The sequence below is a fragment of the Sinocyclocheilus anshuiensis genome, unplaced genomic scaffold (assembly GCF_001515605.1).
Source record: "Sinocyclocheilus anshuiensis isolate Anshui unplaced genomic scaffold, SAMN03320099.WGS_v1.1 scaffold1976, whole genome shotgun sequence".
In the NCBI taxonomy this organism is placed as follows: Eukaryota; Metazoa; Chordata; class Actinopteri; order Cypriniformes; family Cyprinidae; genus Sinocyclocheilus; species Sinocyclocheilus anshuiensis.
The window spans coordinates 308,483-328,709 of NW_015555870.1; the positions used below are offsets into that span (position 1 = coordinate 308,483).

Here is a 20,227-nt window from a genome sequence, read left to right on the forward strand (position 1 = left end):
TACTAAGCTGCTGCAATGGAGCAGCTCTAATGCTATTAATAAAGATGATGTACCATAGAGCAAAAAAAATTAACAGTGAAAGTAACAAAAACTTGTAAAATACATTTTAATGGGCATAATTAAGTGTGAAAATAACCGAAGGATATACAGTCAAACCAAAAATGATTCAGAGACCAGATATCATTTTTGATATGTTTTACTAGTGGGTGCTGGACACTATAGTTCATTTATGGAAGTGACGTGAGGATAGCAAAATAAAGTAAACTGTGACAAATTATACCCAAAAATTCTTCATACAGTGGACTACCAGTAAAACTGATACAAATTTGGGACCAAAAATTATTCAGACAATTCAGAAAAAAATTTGAAGTTCAGGTTTGCATGAAGCTGGGTGACAGCATGCCCAGGAGACTACAGGCTGTCATTAAGGCCAAGGGTTGCCCATCAAAGTATTGATAGTTGTGTAAATACTGTCATACTAACAGCTGTCTGAATTATTCTGGTTGATTGTAATCCATTACACACCTTTCTATCAAAGTTATCTAGCGTTATTAATCTGAATTTGTTCTGACACAGTTTAACTCTGAGTTCTTGTCATATTTTATTACCATTTTCTAAACTATAGCGAATAACCTGTGATAATGTGAGAAATGTTGAAGGTGTCTGAATAAATGAAGTTAATCAGCTAACATTATACATACTCTTTTGGTTTCTGTAGCCAATATTTTAAAAATATACAAATGCAATGAAAATATTGGTATCGGTACTCGGTATCGGCAAGTACCAAAAATAAAAGTATCGGTATCGGGCGAGTACTGGAAAAAGTGGTATTGGTGCATCCCTAATTTCTATAATAACAAACAAACAATAGCATTTCTCTGACTTTACAAAAAAGCAAAAAATGTAGAGACTGATTACGTCAGAAAAGAAAAATGTGTCAAATTTGCCATCACTCCCTCAGATATTGTACTGTTGTATATTAGAAACACTAGTTTTCTGTAAATTGAATGGCAAAGTAATATAACAAACAGTATAGTGTTATAAATGTACATTAATTAAAAATATATAAAGTATAATCATTGTGATTTTTTGAAAATTACAAAAATAAACAAACAAAAAAACTCAAAAGTAAAACATTCTTTTGGATTTGCGGTTATGGAAATTTGATGGGGGATTGTCATAATAATGCAAAATTCCACCTGGCTAATAAACAATGCAAAATTCTTAACAGTTCTTTATATTCTTTACACAAAATACAAGTTCTTCTTAATCGGTTTCATGAGATCTACAAAATCTAATTTCTCGAATCCCTTTTTTTTTTTTCAAAGCCTTTTCCCTTTTTTCCTGATTCTCTCATTAGCCGAGGGACACTGCATATACATCATACATATCACAGACCAGAAATTAATTCAAGTTCATGAGCAAATGAAAAGTTTCTGGGTCAAGACATAAGTGCCATCTACCAGGGGGCTTTGAAAAGAGGGATGATTCTTTTATATGAAGGTTTACTTTTAATAATTCATCCCATTTGCGGCAGAAATAGCCAGTGCGAGTACTGATTATGACAGGCCCTTTTGTCCTCTGTGGATTCAGAAAGCCCGGAGTCTCAGCCGGACTTGAGTAAGACAGTCTGGCCTGAAGTGGGGGAAGGGTTGACTGACTGGCTGCTCGCTCCAGACCACAGTGAACCAATTACCAGCAATAACGCCAGTGGACATACACATATCTTTGAGATCTACAACAATACTTCACCCTGTTACGACAACACGACACAGCTACAAGCAGCTACACAAAATAATATCACATTAACTGCATGTAATTCACATGTTTAGCATAAATGCTAATGAAAAATGTGATTAAATTGTACATTAATGATGAGAATAAGCACATCTGGACAACTCGAGTTGTGTTTGTCTGGGAACCCAGCAGAAGGAATAGAGTTAAAGAATGTGTGCACTATGGCAAGCTGGTTTAACATTTGTACTTATTTTTAAATCATTACCAAGTGACTACTTTTACTAGCAATTATTCATTATATACCAATACTTATTCCAACCATGCTTAGAATCTATTAAAATAGTTACTAGTATCTATTCCAGTTATCCTGGTGTGAACTAAGTATACATTAGTGCCTATTTATTACACGCTAGTGTGTAATTGTTACAATGAACTCAACTTTTAATTTAATAAGAAATAATACAATTTCAACTGAACAGTAAAGTAGCCATTCTGACCAATTAGAATACAAATGACAAGTAAAAAACCTATAGTCAGAGATACCGCCTGTGGCTGATGCCTTTGACAATATCAAGACGATTATTATTATTAGGCTAGTATTATTATCTAATTAATATTAGTGCTTATTTGTTCCATCATATTTCTTTTTACACGTTTTACAGTGTTAAAACCAATCACATACGATTCTGTTGAGCTTATGAATACAATGGCCAATCAGAGGAATTCAGATGAGTCAGCGCTGAAACGCCGGAGTTTTGTTGTTGAGTGCGTGCTAGCTGACTGAATTCTGCTCTCTCGTGAATTCTCTCACAATAAACAACAAAGTGTAGATGTACATGCGATGTAAGTATAAGAGATTTATTCATCATACAATGTAGATATCTTCACTGATTATAACGGAAGTGTGTGTTTTTTTAGGTGTAGAAACTCGCGCTAGACTGAAGTCAGTGACGATGTTCTTTGATAATGTAAATATTCTTTGCTCATTTTCTCCAGCTGCTGTTTGAATAACTGAGGAAATGTAAGCATTATAATTAGTAACTTACAATGTTTTTATTAAATTGTGATCGTGTTAAATACATATTCAGCCATATTAAAAATATTTTAAAGTGGTGGTTCACTGTATTTTTTCTAGGCTTGATTGTGTTTATGGGGTGCAGTCTAACATGTGTTAATGCTTTTTTTAATTCATTATTTTCCACATAATTTACCTTTATTCCACACCGCTCTGTCCCTTCTCTGAGAAACGGGCTGATCATTTCCTTCTTTTATGAAGCCCCTCCCTCAGAAATAGGCGATGGGCTCTGATTGGTTAGCTAGCCCAGTGTGTTGTGATTGGCTCAACCATCTCTAGTGCGCGTCTAACCGTCCCACCCCTCACCTTGGCGGCATGTGCTCCGGTTGTATTGTAAACAACGGCATCATTAATATCGCTTATCAGACTGAGCTGAATGAGAGAGAGAGCGAGAGAGAGAGATGCAGAGCGTGTGCAGAGCAGGGCGACGCAAGGAACAGTATTAAGCATTAGATAAGCTGCTTTAGAACATTCATTTTGAAACTTGTGAATCCATTAGAATCGCTAGAAGACAGAATCATGATTCATATATGAATAGATTTTTATGTGCACCTCTAGTTTTTTCTTCCTCTTCTCTAAAGCAGCGCAGCATGGCCTCACCCCCTTTGCTGCCTTTTCCAGAGGGCGGGGTTTATCTGGGTTTGTGATGTCACGAACCCGGGAAGTAACTCGTTGTAGTCCCTACCAGCCGTTTTTGTAGGCATTAAACTGCCAGAATTTTAAAAGACCGTTTGCATTGAACTTTCAGCTTCGCAACTTTGCAGATATTGTTTATGCTCAAACAGCAACATTACACACTAACTAACGTTAAAAAAGTGAGATCGCAAAGAACCACCCCTTTAATGACATGACATCTATATGCTACTTTACTAAAAAGATAAAAATGTGTATCTGCTGTTAGCCTTAACCTGGTTCACTGGTGGAGTTGGTTCATTCTTTGGCTATGAAACTACGTAGGCCCTAAGTAAATAATTAAATAAATTAGCATGATGATATCGTGTATCGGCAATATCACAGGCTAACAATAGGACGATATGACTATGGAGCATATCGCCCAACACTAATAAGAAATGCAACTAGTAACAGTTTCGTAAAATACTAGTGTCTTATAAATCGGTGCTAGTACCCAATAAAAACTGGTCCCTAACTGAAAAGATACTAATCACTATTTCATTACCTACTAGTAATTAAGAAAGAAAGAATAAACAAAAAAGCATACGTAACATAAAACAGACACGTTAGTTTTAAGGAATAAATGTTAAATTGGCTTGCCATGTTGTGCGCAGCCCCCACTGCAACACCAGCAATATTCAACTGATGCATTGAGTTGTGTTCCAGTGCCAAACACTCACAGACACCCGAGTCATCAGCAACACTCATTTGTATTAATATATTTAATCGGTCAAACGTTTTAAAATACATCAGAGGCTTATTAAAAAGTAATTTCTGATAAACGCGTCGCATTTTGGAGGCGCTGAATTTATAGTTTAATACGCCACAACCAAATTCGATGGGTGTGCAAGTGAGTTAGTGACAAATAACGGTCAAATACTGCAATAATTCGACCTGAGAATGACATTTACATTCAGCTGAATCTTGACATATTCGCACAGCATGGTGCCATAATAACGGATTCGGATGTGCTACGGTTACATTTGATCCATTTTCGAATGCGGACCGAATTAAATGATTGAATCTGAAACTGTTATGCTGTCACCAGAGTGAGTCGAGTAGGGTAAACATCACAAGTTAAAAACATTCTATTTTCATTCGCTGCGCGTTCGAAATTGGACCAAATGTAACAGTTCTGGGATTCGCGTTACATTCCCTCCGCGTTCGAAAACGGCTGAAAAAAACCCGCCCTACTTACATATATCCATTCCCTGTGGCTGGGATAGGGTGCAATTGCAGGAGCATGTGTCATTGGAGTTGGCGTTGTTGTTATTGTTGTTGCTGGAGCTGCTGTCCGGGACCGTGATGTTTCGCATGGGGGCTCGGGGAAGTGACGGGACGGGGGGGAAGACAGCCGCCGGCCGCGGCCCTCACAGGAACTGAGGAACACTTCCACAGCAGCGGCAGCAGCCTGCGGTCTCGGTGCACACACGTCTCATGCCATTCTCGCGACTCTCCGACGCATTTTCTGCTGCTAGACTACGGTAAATACGTTCCCAGCATCTTGAAGGTCTTTTCCTCTCGTTTTCATTCAGAAGAATGGCGTTCTGTGACGGTCTCAGGCTCACAGCCCACCTCCTCCTGCGCCTCCCTCCTCCTCCGAGAGGGGAGCAGCTCCAGACAGACAGACAGGAGCGGTGGGAGGGGAGACTGGCGCTGACAATGGCGGTGGAGAGAGAGAGAAAGAGAGAGAGTTTGCTCTACCCTCAATGGGACTGTGTGTGTGTGTGTGTGTGTTAGAGGCGGTTAGAATTACACACACGCACTCATTAGTGCCAGCCACGACCAATCAAGGCAGGCATTGAAGAGGCTTTAACCTTGGGCTGACCCCACAGTCTAACAGATATTCAGCAGATGTGTCAGACACCCCCCTTCTTTCCCAAACTGTCTGCGGTCTATAAATATATCCGGGGCGGTTTGGTGTGGGGAATGTCCGGCTGAGTGGGCAAAGTTAAGTAAACTGAGTTTGTGAAACGCAGTGCACCCCCAAAAGTATTTGGACACTTAAGCCAAACTTAATTTGTGAATTTAATGGCATTGCATCACAAAATATCAAACCAAGTGTCATCTGAAAATATGATTCTAGAACTTTTATCACAACTTAGCAATTCACTGATGTCACGGTGCTTTTTAGATGCATCAGTTCTCCTCCAATTGTAATGTTTGACAACCAGAATCTGACTGAAAACTTCTGAACATTATATTATTGTTTTATAATTTCAGACTTCTTTTTCTTTTTTTGTGTACAATATTTTGCTCAAAAAGTTTCAAATGAATGCCATATACTTTGATATTTTAGATTCATTATATATTTGCACATATTTCATTCCAAAATCAAAAGAATTTTCCTTATAAAAATGAAGTCAATTTAAATAAATAACATTTTAAATACATTTTTGTGACATTATATTCATGATAGTTTAAGCACTTGACTCACTTGGGTACTTGACTGAAATTATTATTACTGTAATGTTAAAATTATTACTATTAACATTATTTTATTTACATTTTTTTAAATTAAACTTTATCAGTGTTATTTTAGTATTATTTATATACTGTTATCATATTTTTAATTAGCTTGTATTTCATTAATTTTAGCTTTCATTTTAATTTTAGTTTTTTTATTTAAATTTTAAGTTAAACGTATTTTATTTCATTTTGGTTAAAGCTTTACATTTTTCTAATATTTTATTTTATTTTATTTTATTCAGCTTTATTTCAAATAATGAAAATGATTTCTAATAGTTTTAGTTAACAATAACAATGCAGTTTTTTATACATCATCATAGTATTTCTGTCACTACCTCTAAACTGATTTGATTTTAAATATATTACAGTTAAGAATGACTATTACAGTAAATAATAACCACTGCTGAGAATAATAATGGGGAATACAAAAATTCTAAAGATATGTATTTTAGGTGTGTAAGATTTGAAGTGGAAACTTGCTTTTCTTTCTTTCTTTCTTTTTAATTTTTTATTTTATTTATTTATTTTACTTTGATGTGAAATGTGACCCAGACATGTTTTTGTGACGCCCAAACACAACTGCCCAACGTTCTAACTCTAACTAATGTAAAGGAACACACACTATCTGTGTCAACAGACAAAACAAAGAAATGTTTATGTCTCAAAAACAAAGGACATGAGGCCTAATTCAGTCGTGTTTACAAAGATGAAAGGTTTACTCCATTTAACTGTTGTCGTTTTTAAGGTCTGTTTGTCAGACTGCAGAGCTAAAATTGGCCTTATGTCTGAAGCTGAAAGAGATGCATGTTTTGCTTTAGCGCCCTCTGGCGGCCTCTGAGCTCATGGCACCACTGCATTGCATGGGAAGAGTGACCTGTGTTTGTGGCCTACTTTCCCTTGTGACCTCTCACTGATGGTTTGAAGTGTTCCAGGCCAAGTCGCTGTAACAGATATGCGTGAGTGCGTGGCTGTGAGGATAATTACAACGATAAGACAATCTGTGGTGAGACAAGCTTTCCCTGTACGAGCCGGTCACGGTAATGTCAGACAGATAAGAAGAGTTTATGACAACCTCTGAATTTTTTAAAAAGAAATGTTACTGGGTGATATAACTATGAAACCTATAAAACTTACACTTCATACCATTTTGCATGACTTGTCAGCCAGAGAGAAATAGTCTGATAAGTAAGACACATGATTTATGGTGTCACTAATGTCCGAAGCACAAACGATTGCATGTCAAAAATTAACAATTGTGCACACGCCTAAATATGAGCAATAGTGATGCCTTAGCAAACACAACACATGGCAGTAATTTCAAGGAAAATGAAAGGAAAACTGGAATCATTTACACTAAATCACATGGCACAGACTTCATAGTTACCTCATACTAATTAAGCTTTCTTACAATATCAGCTCACGCCACAGACAACTCCTTTCAATGCCTGTCAGTGTCTTTAGGGATGACTCAGAGTCTGTTGCTGGAGGCCAAGCTTCTTACAGCTGAGACGCAGACACATCCGTCTGGCTCCGTCACAGCACCTGTGATTGCTCAGGTGGAAATCTAAATCACACTGCCATCAGCCATCACATCAGCAGAGATCAACATCACAGTGAGACCAAGCGCTGCACCATGTCTGATGTCTAGCCAAATAGGTAAATGTGCCTTATATTCATGGAAGCAGCCAGGAACTTAAGACTGATGTATTACACTATGTATCTAGACAATATAAGATGGGAATCAGACAAATTGAACTAACTGAAGCAGGACCACTTCTACAAACACACAAACTTATACAGATACACTAGAGAGAACATTTCGTTGACATTTTGTATTAAACTGATTCTAATAACAAGGTAACTCAAACAATAAAATCATATTAAATTTACGGTAAAAATGACAGTTTATAACAGTATATTTCATTATATACCATGCACTGTAAAAAAAAAATTTTTTTGAAAAAAGGGAAAAAAAGAACATTGTAAAAATGCTACAGTAAAATCTATTAATTGGTTAACTGTAAGTTACCTTAAACTGTATATGGTTTAACATCACATTATGTAATTTTACTGTAAAAATACTGTCAAATTTATGTTTTTTTTTTTTTTCTAAATAGCTTGGTCTTTACATTACAGGTGCATCTCAATAAATTAGAATGTCGTGGAAAAGTTCATTTATTTCAGTAATTCAACTCATTTTATTGAGATGCACCTGTATATCATTATTTTATAATGATACATGTTATAAAATATATATTATATCATTATTATATATTTTCTAATATATTATATCATTATTGTACAGAAGAGGATTAGGGCCAAGCAATAATAAAAAAATGAATCCATCTCAAGATTAAAAATCATTCTAATGCAAGATTAAACACATTAAATTTCAAGAAAAACGTCGAAATAAAATGTTGAGAATTTAATTTCGAGAATAAAGTTGTTTTTTTAATGTTTATAAAAAAACTCAGTACATTTCGAGAAAAAAAGTCGAAATGGAATGTTGAGAATGAACTCATTAAATTAAGAGAAAAAACTCATTGTGTTTCGAGAAAAACCGTGTTAAATTTCGATAAAAAAGTCAAAATTATGTTGAGAATAAGCTAATTAAATTACGAGAAAAAAGTCGTGTTTCGAGAAAAAAACTCATTAAATCACGAGAATAAAGTCAAAATAATGCTGAGAATAAACTCACTGGTGAACATGAATAGGCAACAGTATTGATTAGGAGTGATTAGAGTAGCTGCAGTCAGCATTGACTAATGTAATCCTCATTAGTCCTCTCTCTCTAACTAGACTATCAGCTATGGTAATACCCCAAAATGAGCTACTAAAGAGTAGAAATGAAGAAAGGCCAGACACACAGGAATAAATCAGATGGGAACAAACCAATACAAATGCAGGTTCTAGTCGTGTTTGCATCAAGCCGACCAAGTTTGTTTGTGTGTGTGCTTTACCTGAGGATGGGAGATATTGATAGGCTGTAAAGTCATGGGCGGCGAGCGGCCGTGCCCCAGGGAGATATGCAGTCTCTGGCTGCTGCTGTGATGAAGCGTTTACATGAAGGGATCACCCTGAGGGGGCGGTATTCATTAACCAGACTTACAGACTCAGACTACTGACTTCTCGCTCTAGACTGAACCTCTCTCTCTCACACACACACTTTTACCGTTAACACACTTTCCACAACTTCTGTTTGAGTAGCTGATCTTGAACTTGGACTTTTGTTATTGAGCTCTGTTTCCACTTAGAGCTCCACAAAACCTCATTTTATTCATTTATAGACTTTATAGACCAAACCTAAACTATAGCTCTGGGGAGTCTTCAATGCAAGTGCGGTAAGAATAAAAAAAAGAGAAGCAAGATTTTTACATGTTATGAGGAAAATATGAGTTGCACTTGCTGGTGAAAAACACACTGTCAACTTGAAATGTCATTCACAACCCAGTTTACTTACATAATCTTGTGTACTTCAGAGGATATTCAGCAACACAAATTTAGCGGGAAATTGTTATCATTTGCAGTGTTGTAATTCTCATGATGTAATTAATGTCAGTAACAGTTGGGTTACAATTACCTGTAACTATTTTACTAACTTCAAAAATATCCCCAATGTATTGGTTACATTTTGCACAAATGTATTCAAGTTACAGGTTACTAAGTCAGTAGCATTATTTGTCCATCCATCCATTCATCTTACCCTCCATCCATCTGCACATCCATCCATCCATTTAACCATCTATCTACCCTGTCCATCCATCTATGCATCTGCCCGTCCATCTATCTACCCATCTATATCCATCCATCTATCTACCAAACTATCTATCCATCTCTCCATCCATTAATCTACCCATCCATCCATCTACCTATTTATCCATTTATCTACCCTGTCCATCCATCTATGCATCTGCCCGTCCATCTATCTACCCATCTATATCCATCCATCTATCTACCAAACTATCTATCCATCTCTCCATCCATTAATCTACCCATCCATCCATCTACCTATTTATCCATTTATCTACCCTGTCCATCCATCTATGCATCTGCCCGTCCATCTATCTACCCATCTATATCCATCCATCTATCTACCAAACTATCTATCCATCTCTCCATCCATTAATCTACCCATCCATCCATCTACCTATTTATCCATTTATCTACCCACCAAACCATCCATCGATTCATCTCTTCATCCATCTGGTCATCCATCCATTTTTCCATTTATCCATTTACCCATGTATCCATCCATCCATCAATCTACCCAAGTATCCATCCATCCACCCATGTATCTTTTCATCCATCCATCTACCCATGTATCTTTTTATCCATCCTTCCATCCATCCATCTACCCATGTATCTTTTCATCCATCCATCCATTTATCCATCCACCCATCCATACATACAACCATCTACCTATGTATCCATCCATCCATCAATCTACCCAAGTATCCATCCACCCATGTATCTTTTCATCCATCCATCCATCTATCCATCAATCTACCCAAGTATCCATCCACCCATGTATCTTTTCATCCATCCATCCATCTATCCATCAATCTACCCAAGTATCCATCCACCCATGTATCTTTTCATCCATCCATCCATCTATCCATCAATCTACCCAAATATCCATTCACCCAGCTACCCATGTATCTTTTCATCCATCCTCCATCCATCTACCCATCTATCTTTTCATCCATCCATTTATCCATCCATCCACCCATCCATACATACAACCCCATCTTCCTATGTATCCATCCATCCATCCATTCATCCATCCATCCATCCATCCATCCATCCATCTACCCATGTATCCATCCTTTTATCCATCCTTTCTTCCATCCATCCATGTGTCCGTCTGTCAATCCATCCATCTGTCCATTCATTCATCCATCCATCTCTTCATCCATACATCCTTTATCCATCCATCAATCAATCAATCAATCAATCAATCAATCAATCAATCAATCAATCATTTACCCACGTATCCATCCACCTCTTCATATATCTATCCATCCATCCATAAATCTACACATGTATCTATGTATCCATTGATGCGCTCATCCATCCATCCATTTTATCCTTTTAAACTTTCAGACAAGCCTTTAAGTCAACATTCAAGTTTTTCTCGACAAACTTTCCTTTTCTGTTTAATTAAAAATTTGAATTTGAATTGCTTTCCATTTTAATTATACTTCAAAATAAATTCAAACCATTAAATTAAAAAAGGTATTCCCAGTTCAACTCTGAATGGTGCACAACCCTGTAAACTTTAGCTCTGGGGAGTCTTCAATGCAAGAGCGGTAAGAATAAAAAAAAGAGAAGCAAGATTTTTACATGTTATGAGGAAAATATCCATCCATCCATCTACCCATGTATCCATTCATCTCTCCATCCATCCATCTATCCGCCCATTCATACATACATACATCTACCCATGTATCTATCTGTCCATTAATCCATTCGTTCATCCATTCATCCATCCATCCTTTTAAACTTTCAGAGAAGCCTTCAAGTCAACATTCAAGTTTATCTTGACAAATTTTCCTTTTCTGTTTAATTCAAATTTTGAGTTTGAATTGCATTTCATTTTAATTCTACTTCAAATTTAAAAGGTATTCTCAGTTCAACTCTGAATGGTGAAGAACACTGTAAACTTTGTACACGACATATGCATTTTTGTTTTCCTTTGCCCATCCCAGAGAAAACCCCAAACACTCAGAACGAGACAAATATTACACAACTTCCTACAAGACCAAAACCACAGTCCTGAACTCTTGAGTCACACACAGACATGTAGGCTATACATAAAACATTTCACAAACTACTGCCATACTTTTTCATGTGTTTTAAAATACGAAGAAATAAGTAGAAAAATGGAAAAGGTACTGGTAATTATTTGCCAGGTCATTATCCATTAAGTTTACAGATCTCTCCTTCAACCCTAAAACACATTACAATGCAATTTATAATGCAAAATACAGTAAAACACCTGTGAAGAATCAATACAGCAAATTCCTTCATATTAACACTGTACATAAGGCCCTGTTTTTACAGATTTTCTTAGAGAGTGCAGTCTAAACGTCTGCAGCTTTCTCCTGCTTTTTTCTCACTTCTCACAGGACTCCTCACTCGTTGTAAGTAAAACCACTCATAAAAAAGCCGCACGCAATCCACCGGGGGAAACATACGCCCAGGTTTGTCCTTACCGACTGTCTCGCCTGGCTTTTAGCAACCTTTAGAGCTTCTGCTACATGATTGTGACCTCAGATCAGAACACATCTCCTTGACTGTCAAAACTAAAAGAGTGAGACAGAAGAAGAAAGAAGAGAATGAACCTTATGGAGACTTTCTATGTAGCTCATTGTGAGCCGTTTCTTTCTTTTTCTGTGGATGGATAGATGTAAATACATTTTTGATTCAAACTGGTTGGAATATTTCAAAGAAAACACTAATAAACCATCTTTGTGCACCCTGGGGGCGTGAATCTTTGGGTAGAAAGCAAGTCAATTTGATTTGATTCATAATTCAGAGGTTTTTATTATCAGATTAAAGAATTTGCAAGTTCAGAACAATTCGATTCAAAATGAAATTCAGTTTGATTTTGAGTGATGCTTTGATTCTGTATCGTTATAAAAGCATTTACAAGATTATTTGAATACTAAATTCGTATTTGGCAAGAAAAATCTGCAGATAGTGCTGGAGTTTCTGATGGATTTGTGCTTAAATCACAACTTTACACATTACTGTACTTAAATTAGATTTCAAATGCTATTTAGCTAGACTATAGCTGGATTTACAAAAGTGTATTAAACTGGACACTACTCTTCGACGTAAAAAGTTTGGGATCAGTAAGATTGTTTTTAAATGTTTTTGTCTCTTTCGTTCACCAAGGCTGCATTTATTTGTTAAAAAATAAATGCAATATTTGGTAATATTGTGAAATATTATTACAGTTTAATATAGCTGTTTTCTATTGAAATATATTTTAAAATGTAATTTTTTCTGTGATGCAAATCTGAATTTTCAGCATCATTACTTACACATGATCCTTCAGAAATCATTCTAATATGCTGATTTGATGCTATTTTCAGTATACGATAAATAGAAAGTTAAAAAGAACAGCATTTATTTGAAGTAGAAATCATTTGTAACATTAGAAATGTCTTAACTAACCCCTTTATTCAGTAAAGACACATTCAAGTGTAAATCTGATTGTTGCATCTGATTCAAGAAACTTCTCAAAATGTCTAGAATTACAGTTCATCACATATAAATGCATGCATCCAGACCACATGATCTTCCATACCAGCTACAAACATACACTTCCACCTTAGCAACAGCAACAGAGATCTCAATCCTGTCCGAATCACTACAAAATAGAAGAAGAAAAAAATCAGTTAATAAGCATAACTCAAACATCATTTAGAACACTGAGCCAATCCGAATAGTGCTGATGGGAGATGTCTGATTTGTAGACGACAGACCACACCCAAAGATCAGCTGACAGCTGCAGGAAAATACAGTCTCTCTCTTCCATCATCTCAGAAACAACAGCGTACCGATGACTTGTTTTGTCTCGTCACTCTTCCCTGCACATAAACTGTGACATTCCACTCGCTCTATATAAACTATAGTCAATCTATGACAGCATTTGGTTTCATTCGTCCCACGTGAGATTAGATAACTTCCAAACAGTCACATGCTAAACCTAAAAGCGGCAGTTTCGAGGCAGACTCTAGCTTTAAAACCAAGTATCTGCAGTCTTCCGTCCCTCCTGTTGCTGATGCGGTGTCTCTGACTGTTTTGGGGTTTGCTGCAGAGAGAGAGAGAGAGAGAGAGGTAGTGTGCACTTCACCATTGACACACTGACTTCCTTCCCCAAACACATGAACACACTCTGTGCACAACTGCCAGAGGGAGGGAGCAGAAAAATATTTAAGGGCTGACTCCACCGGACTGACAAATAACCGGCAGACATCTTGAACGCCAGCGATCATCTCGCAACAGTTTTTCTGAACCTCTCCCTACATTTAAGAGACTGCAAATGCAAAAGAGACGATTATTTGATTTCATAATGCGGTTTTAGCTTCTCTTGTGTTCTGTGTGTCTCATATTGTCTTATATTTTTGGATTATTGTTTCTAGAGCACACAAATCCTCTTGCTCTCTGCAGGCTACACAGGTCAGGATATGAGTGTTTGTTTGTGCGCAGCAGACAGACAGAACACAGTGACAGTGCTTTTCAATTCACTCCAATTACATCCCACAGACAGACTCGTTGCTTTGATTCCTTTTGTGTGTCCATGCGCCACACCGTCAGTCAGGAAATTTCCACCTCCCAAAGTTCCCTATAGGATAATAATACAGTAAAGACTGATCATATATAATGGAAAATTGGCCACAGATGCTCTCCTCAGCTCACACAGGGCACATTCTTGTGTTCCATCTGCACTATTTTTCAATTGTTTGTCCGCTTAAACATGCGGTAGATGGATGTCTTTGGTCACTGCAATGTTTTTTTAGCATCTTACGACATGAGTGCTGCATGAAGACATTGTGTCATGTTAAAAATAGTTCAACTAATGACAGCAGATTGCTAATGGGAGTTAATAGGAGTTTAAACAGTTCTAACTCTATATTACTCTTGTGAAATAGAACTGTATGATATTTTTTAAAAAGAGTACTTATTACAGAAATAATATTATTTTAAAAGAATATACTTTAGTGAAAACTTCATGCAATGGTTTCAGACATTTTAATGCAATTAAATGAAAATGTATTATAATGAAATGCAATTAGCTGAAATTTAGAGTGTCTGCAAGTACAGTTTTTTTTAAATATACTTTTAAGATCTGAAGTTCACTACAAGTGCACATTCAGCACAATTAACACACTTCTTTTTCACAAGGATATGATTAGATGAGCTGCATTATAACCCATTGTAAAATGCTGATAAATGCACATATGTGACTCTGGACCACAAAAGCAGTCTTAAGTCGCTGGGGGATATTTGTAGCAATAGCCAAAAATACATTGTATGGGTCAAAATGATAGATTTTTCTTTTATGCCAAAACAAATTTGGATATTCAGTAAAGATCATGTCCCATGAAGATATTTTGTAAATTTCCTACTGTAAATATATCAAAACTTAATTTTTGATTAGTAATATGCATTGCTAAGAACTTAATTTGGACAACTTTAAAGGTGATTTTCTCAATATTTAGATTTTTTTGAACCCTCAGATTCCAGATTTTCAAATAGTTGTATCTCGACCAAATATTGTCCTATCCTAACAAACCATACATCAACTGAAAGCTTATTTATTCAGCCTTCAGATGACACATAAATCTCAATTTTGAAAAATTGACACTTAAGACTGGTTTTGTGGTCCAGGGTCACATATATGATTGGCGACCATTCAGTAAAAGGCCTAAAGTTAACCTTATGAACTATGAAATATTCGAGAAAATCTATAAATCTTTACAGATCCTTCATTAATTGCTATTAAACAGAAATCGGGTATTATAATAAATGTGTGAAGAAGTGAAGCCAGAGACGAGATCTCAGCTGCATCCTATTCACCTGCTTTGACTACATGTTGATTTTCAGGTATTTAATTGCTTCTCATGGGAATGTACATACATTTTGAGTGTGCTAACTATGCCAGTACATATTAGAAGTTATCAAATTGTGACATTAGTTAACACTAACTTTGGCAGCCTCAAAGTTGCAATGTAATGGAAGAAGCAGCAGATCTTTTCTTCCATATTGTGATATACATTTGATATTTCCAGTGCACAATGAATTGGAACGTAGCCACTCTCTAAAGCCCTGTGCCAGTGACCTCTGACCCCAAACACACATCCCCGCTGGAATCCAACCACTGGTGGAGTGTAATGAGTACATCAATATCACACACAGAGTTCTGTGGGAAGGTCACGTTGAGCAGGAAAAGCACCTGGACAAATTGAGTCACTGTAGATTTTCCACCTCAGCAGCCATCAGCACCTTTCACCCTCTTCCACAGAGACACACACACATTTATCTCTGTCCCAAGTCCTCCATCAGTCAATAATTAGGATTTACACACATTTTTGTGGCGTATATGGACTCGCTGACCGTCTGTGTGTTTTTATTTGATGGTGGAAACTTGTCACATGACACCTACACTTCTGTTCAAAAGTTTGGAATAATTAAGATGTTTCATGTTTTTGAAAGAAGCCCTCTTTTTCTCAACAAGACTGCATTTATTTGATCAAAAAGAAAGTTCGGAACGGCATGAGGGTGAGAAAATGATGACAGAATGTTAATTTCTGAGTGAACGATCCCTTTAAGACAAAATGTCTGAGATGTTTAACAATGACGTTGTTTAACAATCATTATACATCGTCTTCAGTGAACCAAAACCCCCTGTGATATTGAGTCACATCCTTCTCCTGTCTGTCTGATGAGCGTATGATAACAAACATTTATTTTCTGCCTGAAAACGCTTTAATTTTCTCCACTCACAGTCTGTGTGTTTGTGTGTGTGTTGTGGAGGTGGGGTAGTGTGAAGACCCCTCTTGTACAGGGCCCCCTGACTCACCCAGACACCAAGTGTCTAGACCATATTCATGATCCATCTGTCTGAGAGAGCGCTACGCTACCGCCGTGGCCATTAGAATTGAAATCATTTTTGCCCCCCCCCCCATACATCGTCTTCAGTGAACCAAAACCCCCTGTGATATTGAGTCACATCCTTCTCCTGTCTGTCTGATGAGCGTATGATAACAAACATTTATTTTCTGCCTGAAAACGCTTTAATTTTCTCCACTCACAGTCTGTGTGTTTGTGTGTGTGTTGTGGAGGTGGGGTAGTGTGAAGACCCCTCTTGTACAGGGCCCCCTGACTCACCCAGACACCAAGTGTCTAGACCATATTCATGATCCATCTGTCTGAGAGAGCGCTACGCTACCGCCGTGGCCATTAGAATTGAAATAATTTTTACTCCCCCCCTCCCATCTCTCGTTTTGCCTCCTCTGCGTCTCTCTCGCTCACTGTCTCTTTCTCGACACGCAAATCAGCACTCCTCAGCCTCTGAAAATTCAATCACGGCGCACACAGGTGTCTCTAAAATAGCAGCCAGCCGCAGACACTTTCATGAACATGCGGCCCAGACTGCTAAATATTTTAAGTGCAGCAGTTGGACTTGTTCCATCGGTAAAGAGTGGCCCTTGTTCAGCAGACAGCAGGGAAAAAATAGAAAAAGTATGTTAAATAAAGCACACAAAACCGAGCAATCACAACGTGGGGAGTGTTCATGAAGAGATGGCTGCGGGGGAAGGAGAAAGAGAAAAAAGAGGGAGGAAACGGACACGCCAATAAAAGCTGAGCTGCAAAAAAAGGTATGTTGGTAGAAAACTTTGTAAAGCAAATGAAAGAAACACTTTAGTTTTTTCCTTGTTCGTCTGAACTGATTTTAATTAACAAATATTAGTGTGAATTCACTTTTATTTGTTAAATATTATTAAAGGCAGCTTATGGCAGGGTTGTAATCATTAACAAAAACCACAACGAGAAATAAAATGAAAACTAAAACACATTGGGCCCTATCATATACCCGGCGCAAGTGTTTTTGCTAGTTTCAGTCCGAAGCAGTTCTCATTTTCCCATCCTGCGCCGCATTGTTTAAATAGCAAATGCATTTGCGCCCATGGGCGTGCTGGTCTAAAAAAGAGGTGTGTTCAGGCACATTGTTGGCGCGTTGCTATTTGAGGAACTGAAATAGACTGCGCCATTGACTAACTCAAACCTGGGCTGCGTTCAGCCCCGACAAAAACGGTGCAAAACGTTTTTTAAACGGAAACGGTGGTGCGTTGAACACTCTGTTCTGATGACACAAGAGTTGCAACTATGGCAGCTGAGAAGGCCATTTTTTGTGCTCTTTTTGAAGAATTTTCGGAGCCTGATGAAATCGGTATAAATACTTGTTTAATACTGCAAAATACGCTCGATGTTACAGTCACTGCACTTGCCGTCCAGAATAAAAGAGAACATCCCAATCGAGTGAAGGGATTTGTGGAAACTGTGGTTCCTAATTATTGTGATCCAACATTTGCCTCGCATTTCAGGATGAAAAGACAAACATTTTCTCATTTTCTTTTGGGATTGGTTTATTGCACGTTACGACCAAAAAACACCCATTACTCATTAAGAGAATAGGGACAACACGTTTAGACCATGCGCCCGGGTGCGCCGACCGTTTTCCCGTCGTTAAACTAGCAAAAGTGTATTCGGACACGCCCTGAGTGCACCTGCGTCGTGCGCTTTAGACCATGCGCTTAGATCGTTAAAATAGGGCCCATTAACTTCAGTAGCGAAAAGTAGCAAAATATATTTCCGTCCACGTTGTGATGTACATCATCAGTCTGACATGCGTCAACAGAGAGAAGTCAGTCGTTTCTCCAGAAGATCGAGTTATGACATTTTGATGAAAATTTATGAAATCAAACTAATTTTATTTGTATTTTTTAAGAAAAGAAACATTTATGGATAAATTGTTCGCAACAAGATCATTAAAGGGATAGTCCAACCAAAAATGAAAAATTCGCTGAAAATGTACTCGCACTCAGTCCATCCAAGATGCAGATGAGTTTGTTTCTTCATCAGATTTGGAGAAATGCACTAGCTCACCAATGGATGCTCTGCAGTGAATGGGTGCCGTCAGAATGAGAGTCCAAACAGCTGATAAAAACAATCCACAAGTAATTCACACGACTCCAGTCCATCAAATTGTTGCTTCTGGCTAAAAATACCGGAGTCCTCCATAATATTGCTTTTTCCAGAGAAAATGTCTGAATCAGGAGAGAAATCTGCACAGATCAAGCACTGTTTACAAAAACGAAAACAGCTCTAAACAAATATATTGGTGGATTTTGATGTGAGAGGACAACATAGTAAGGACGTTTTCACTGGAGGAAGCATTATTATTGATTATTTGACTAGAATGATCCAACATTTGCCTCGCATTTCAGGATGAAAAGACAAACATTTTCTCATTTTCTTTTGGGATTGGTTTATTGCACGTTACGACCAAAAAACACCCATTACTCATTAAGAGAATAGGGACAACACGTTTAGACCATGCGCCCGGGTGCGCCGACCGTTTTCCCGTCGTTAAACTAGCAAAAGTGTATTCGGACACGCCCTGAGTGCACCTGCGTCGTGCGCTTTAGACCATGCGCTTAGATCGTTAAAATAGGGCCCATTAACTTCAGTAGCGAAAAGTAGCAAAATATATTTCCGTCCACGTTGTGATGTACATCATCAGTCTGACATGCGTCAACAGAGAGAAGTCAGTCGTTTCTCCAGAAGATCGAGTTATGACATTTTGATGAAAATTTATGAAATCAAACTAATTTTATTTGTATTTTTTAAGAAAAGAAACATTTATGGATAAATTGTTCGCAACAAGATCATTAAAGGGATAGTCCAACCAAAAATGAAAAATTCGCTGAAAATGTACTCGCACTCAGTCCATCCAAGATGCAGATGAGTTTGTTTCTTCATCAGATTTGGAGAAATGCACTAGCTCACCAATGGATGCTCTGCAGTGAATGGGTGCCGTCAGAATGAGAGTCCAAACAGCTGATAAAAACAATCCACAAGTAATTCACACGACTCCAGTCCATCAAATTGTTGCTTCTGGCTAAAAATACCGGAGTCCTCCATAATATTGCTTTTTCCAGAGAAAATGTCTGAATCAGGAGAGAAATCTGCACAGATCAAGCACTGTTTACAAAAACGAAAACAGCTCTAAACAAATATATTGGTGGATTTTGATGTGAGAGGACAACATAGTAAGGACGTTTTCACTGGAGGAAGCATTATTATTGATTATTTGACTAGAAACAATGGTTTAACACTAGAACCGCCACGGGGTAAATTTTACCCGTGGCTGTTTTTCAAATGTACATAACAGATTTTTTACAATAACAGACATTTACAATCAAATGTTGTTAAAAAATTATTTAGATAAAACCAGATCAAAAATGGGGCATTCATACCTACAGTATAAGCGCCAGCAGGTCAAATTTACCCACTTATATAATGCATGTATTTTCGCGCTGTCAATTTCTTGCCGCTTATGTTTTAACATTGTACATTTCTAGGCAACGCCTTTCACTCACTGATTTAGCGGTTATCAGTTTTATAAATAAAGTCAAAATGACAAAAAAAAAGGCGATTTCTGGAAGGTAGTTATTAGAAACACTAAATGCCATGAGT

General features: G+C 37.4%; 1 protein-coding gene across 3 annotated transcripts in view; it reads right to left on the bottom strand.

Moving 5' to 3' along the window:
- The window catches only part of LOC107675658 (low-density lipoprotein receptor class A domain-containing protein 4-like), a 90,406-nt gene that overhangs the window by 47,618 nt on the left and 22,561 nt on the right, over nt 1–20,227 (bottom strand). Inside the window, exon 1 of one of the 3 annotated variants that reach the window (XM_016470069.1) lies at nt 4,683–5,554. The exons of the other annotated variants lie outside the window; for them this stretch is intronic. Coding sequence (XP_016325555.1) covers nt 4,683–4,800 — 118 coding nt within the window. The 5' untranslated portion in view covers nt 4,801–5,554. Of the gene's footprint in view, nt 1–4,682; nt 5,555–20,227 lie in introns of those variants that run through there. 3 annotated transcript variants of the gene reach the window in all.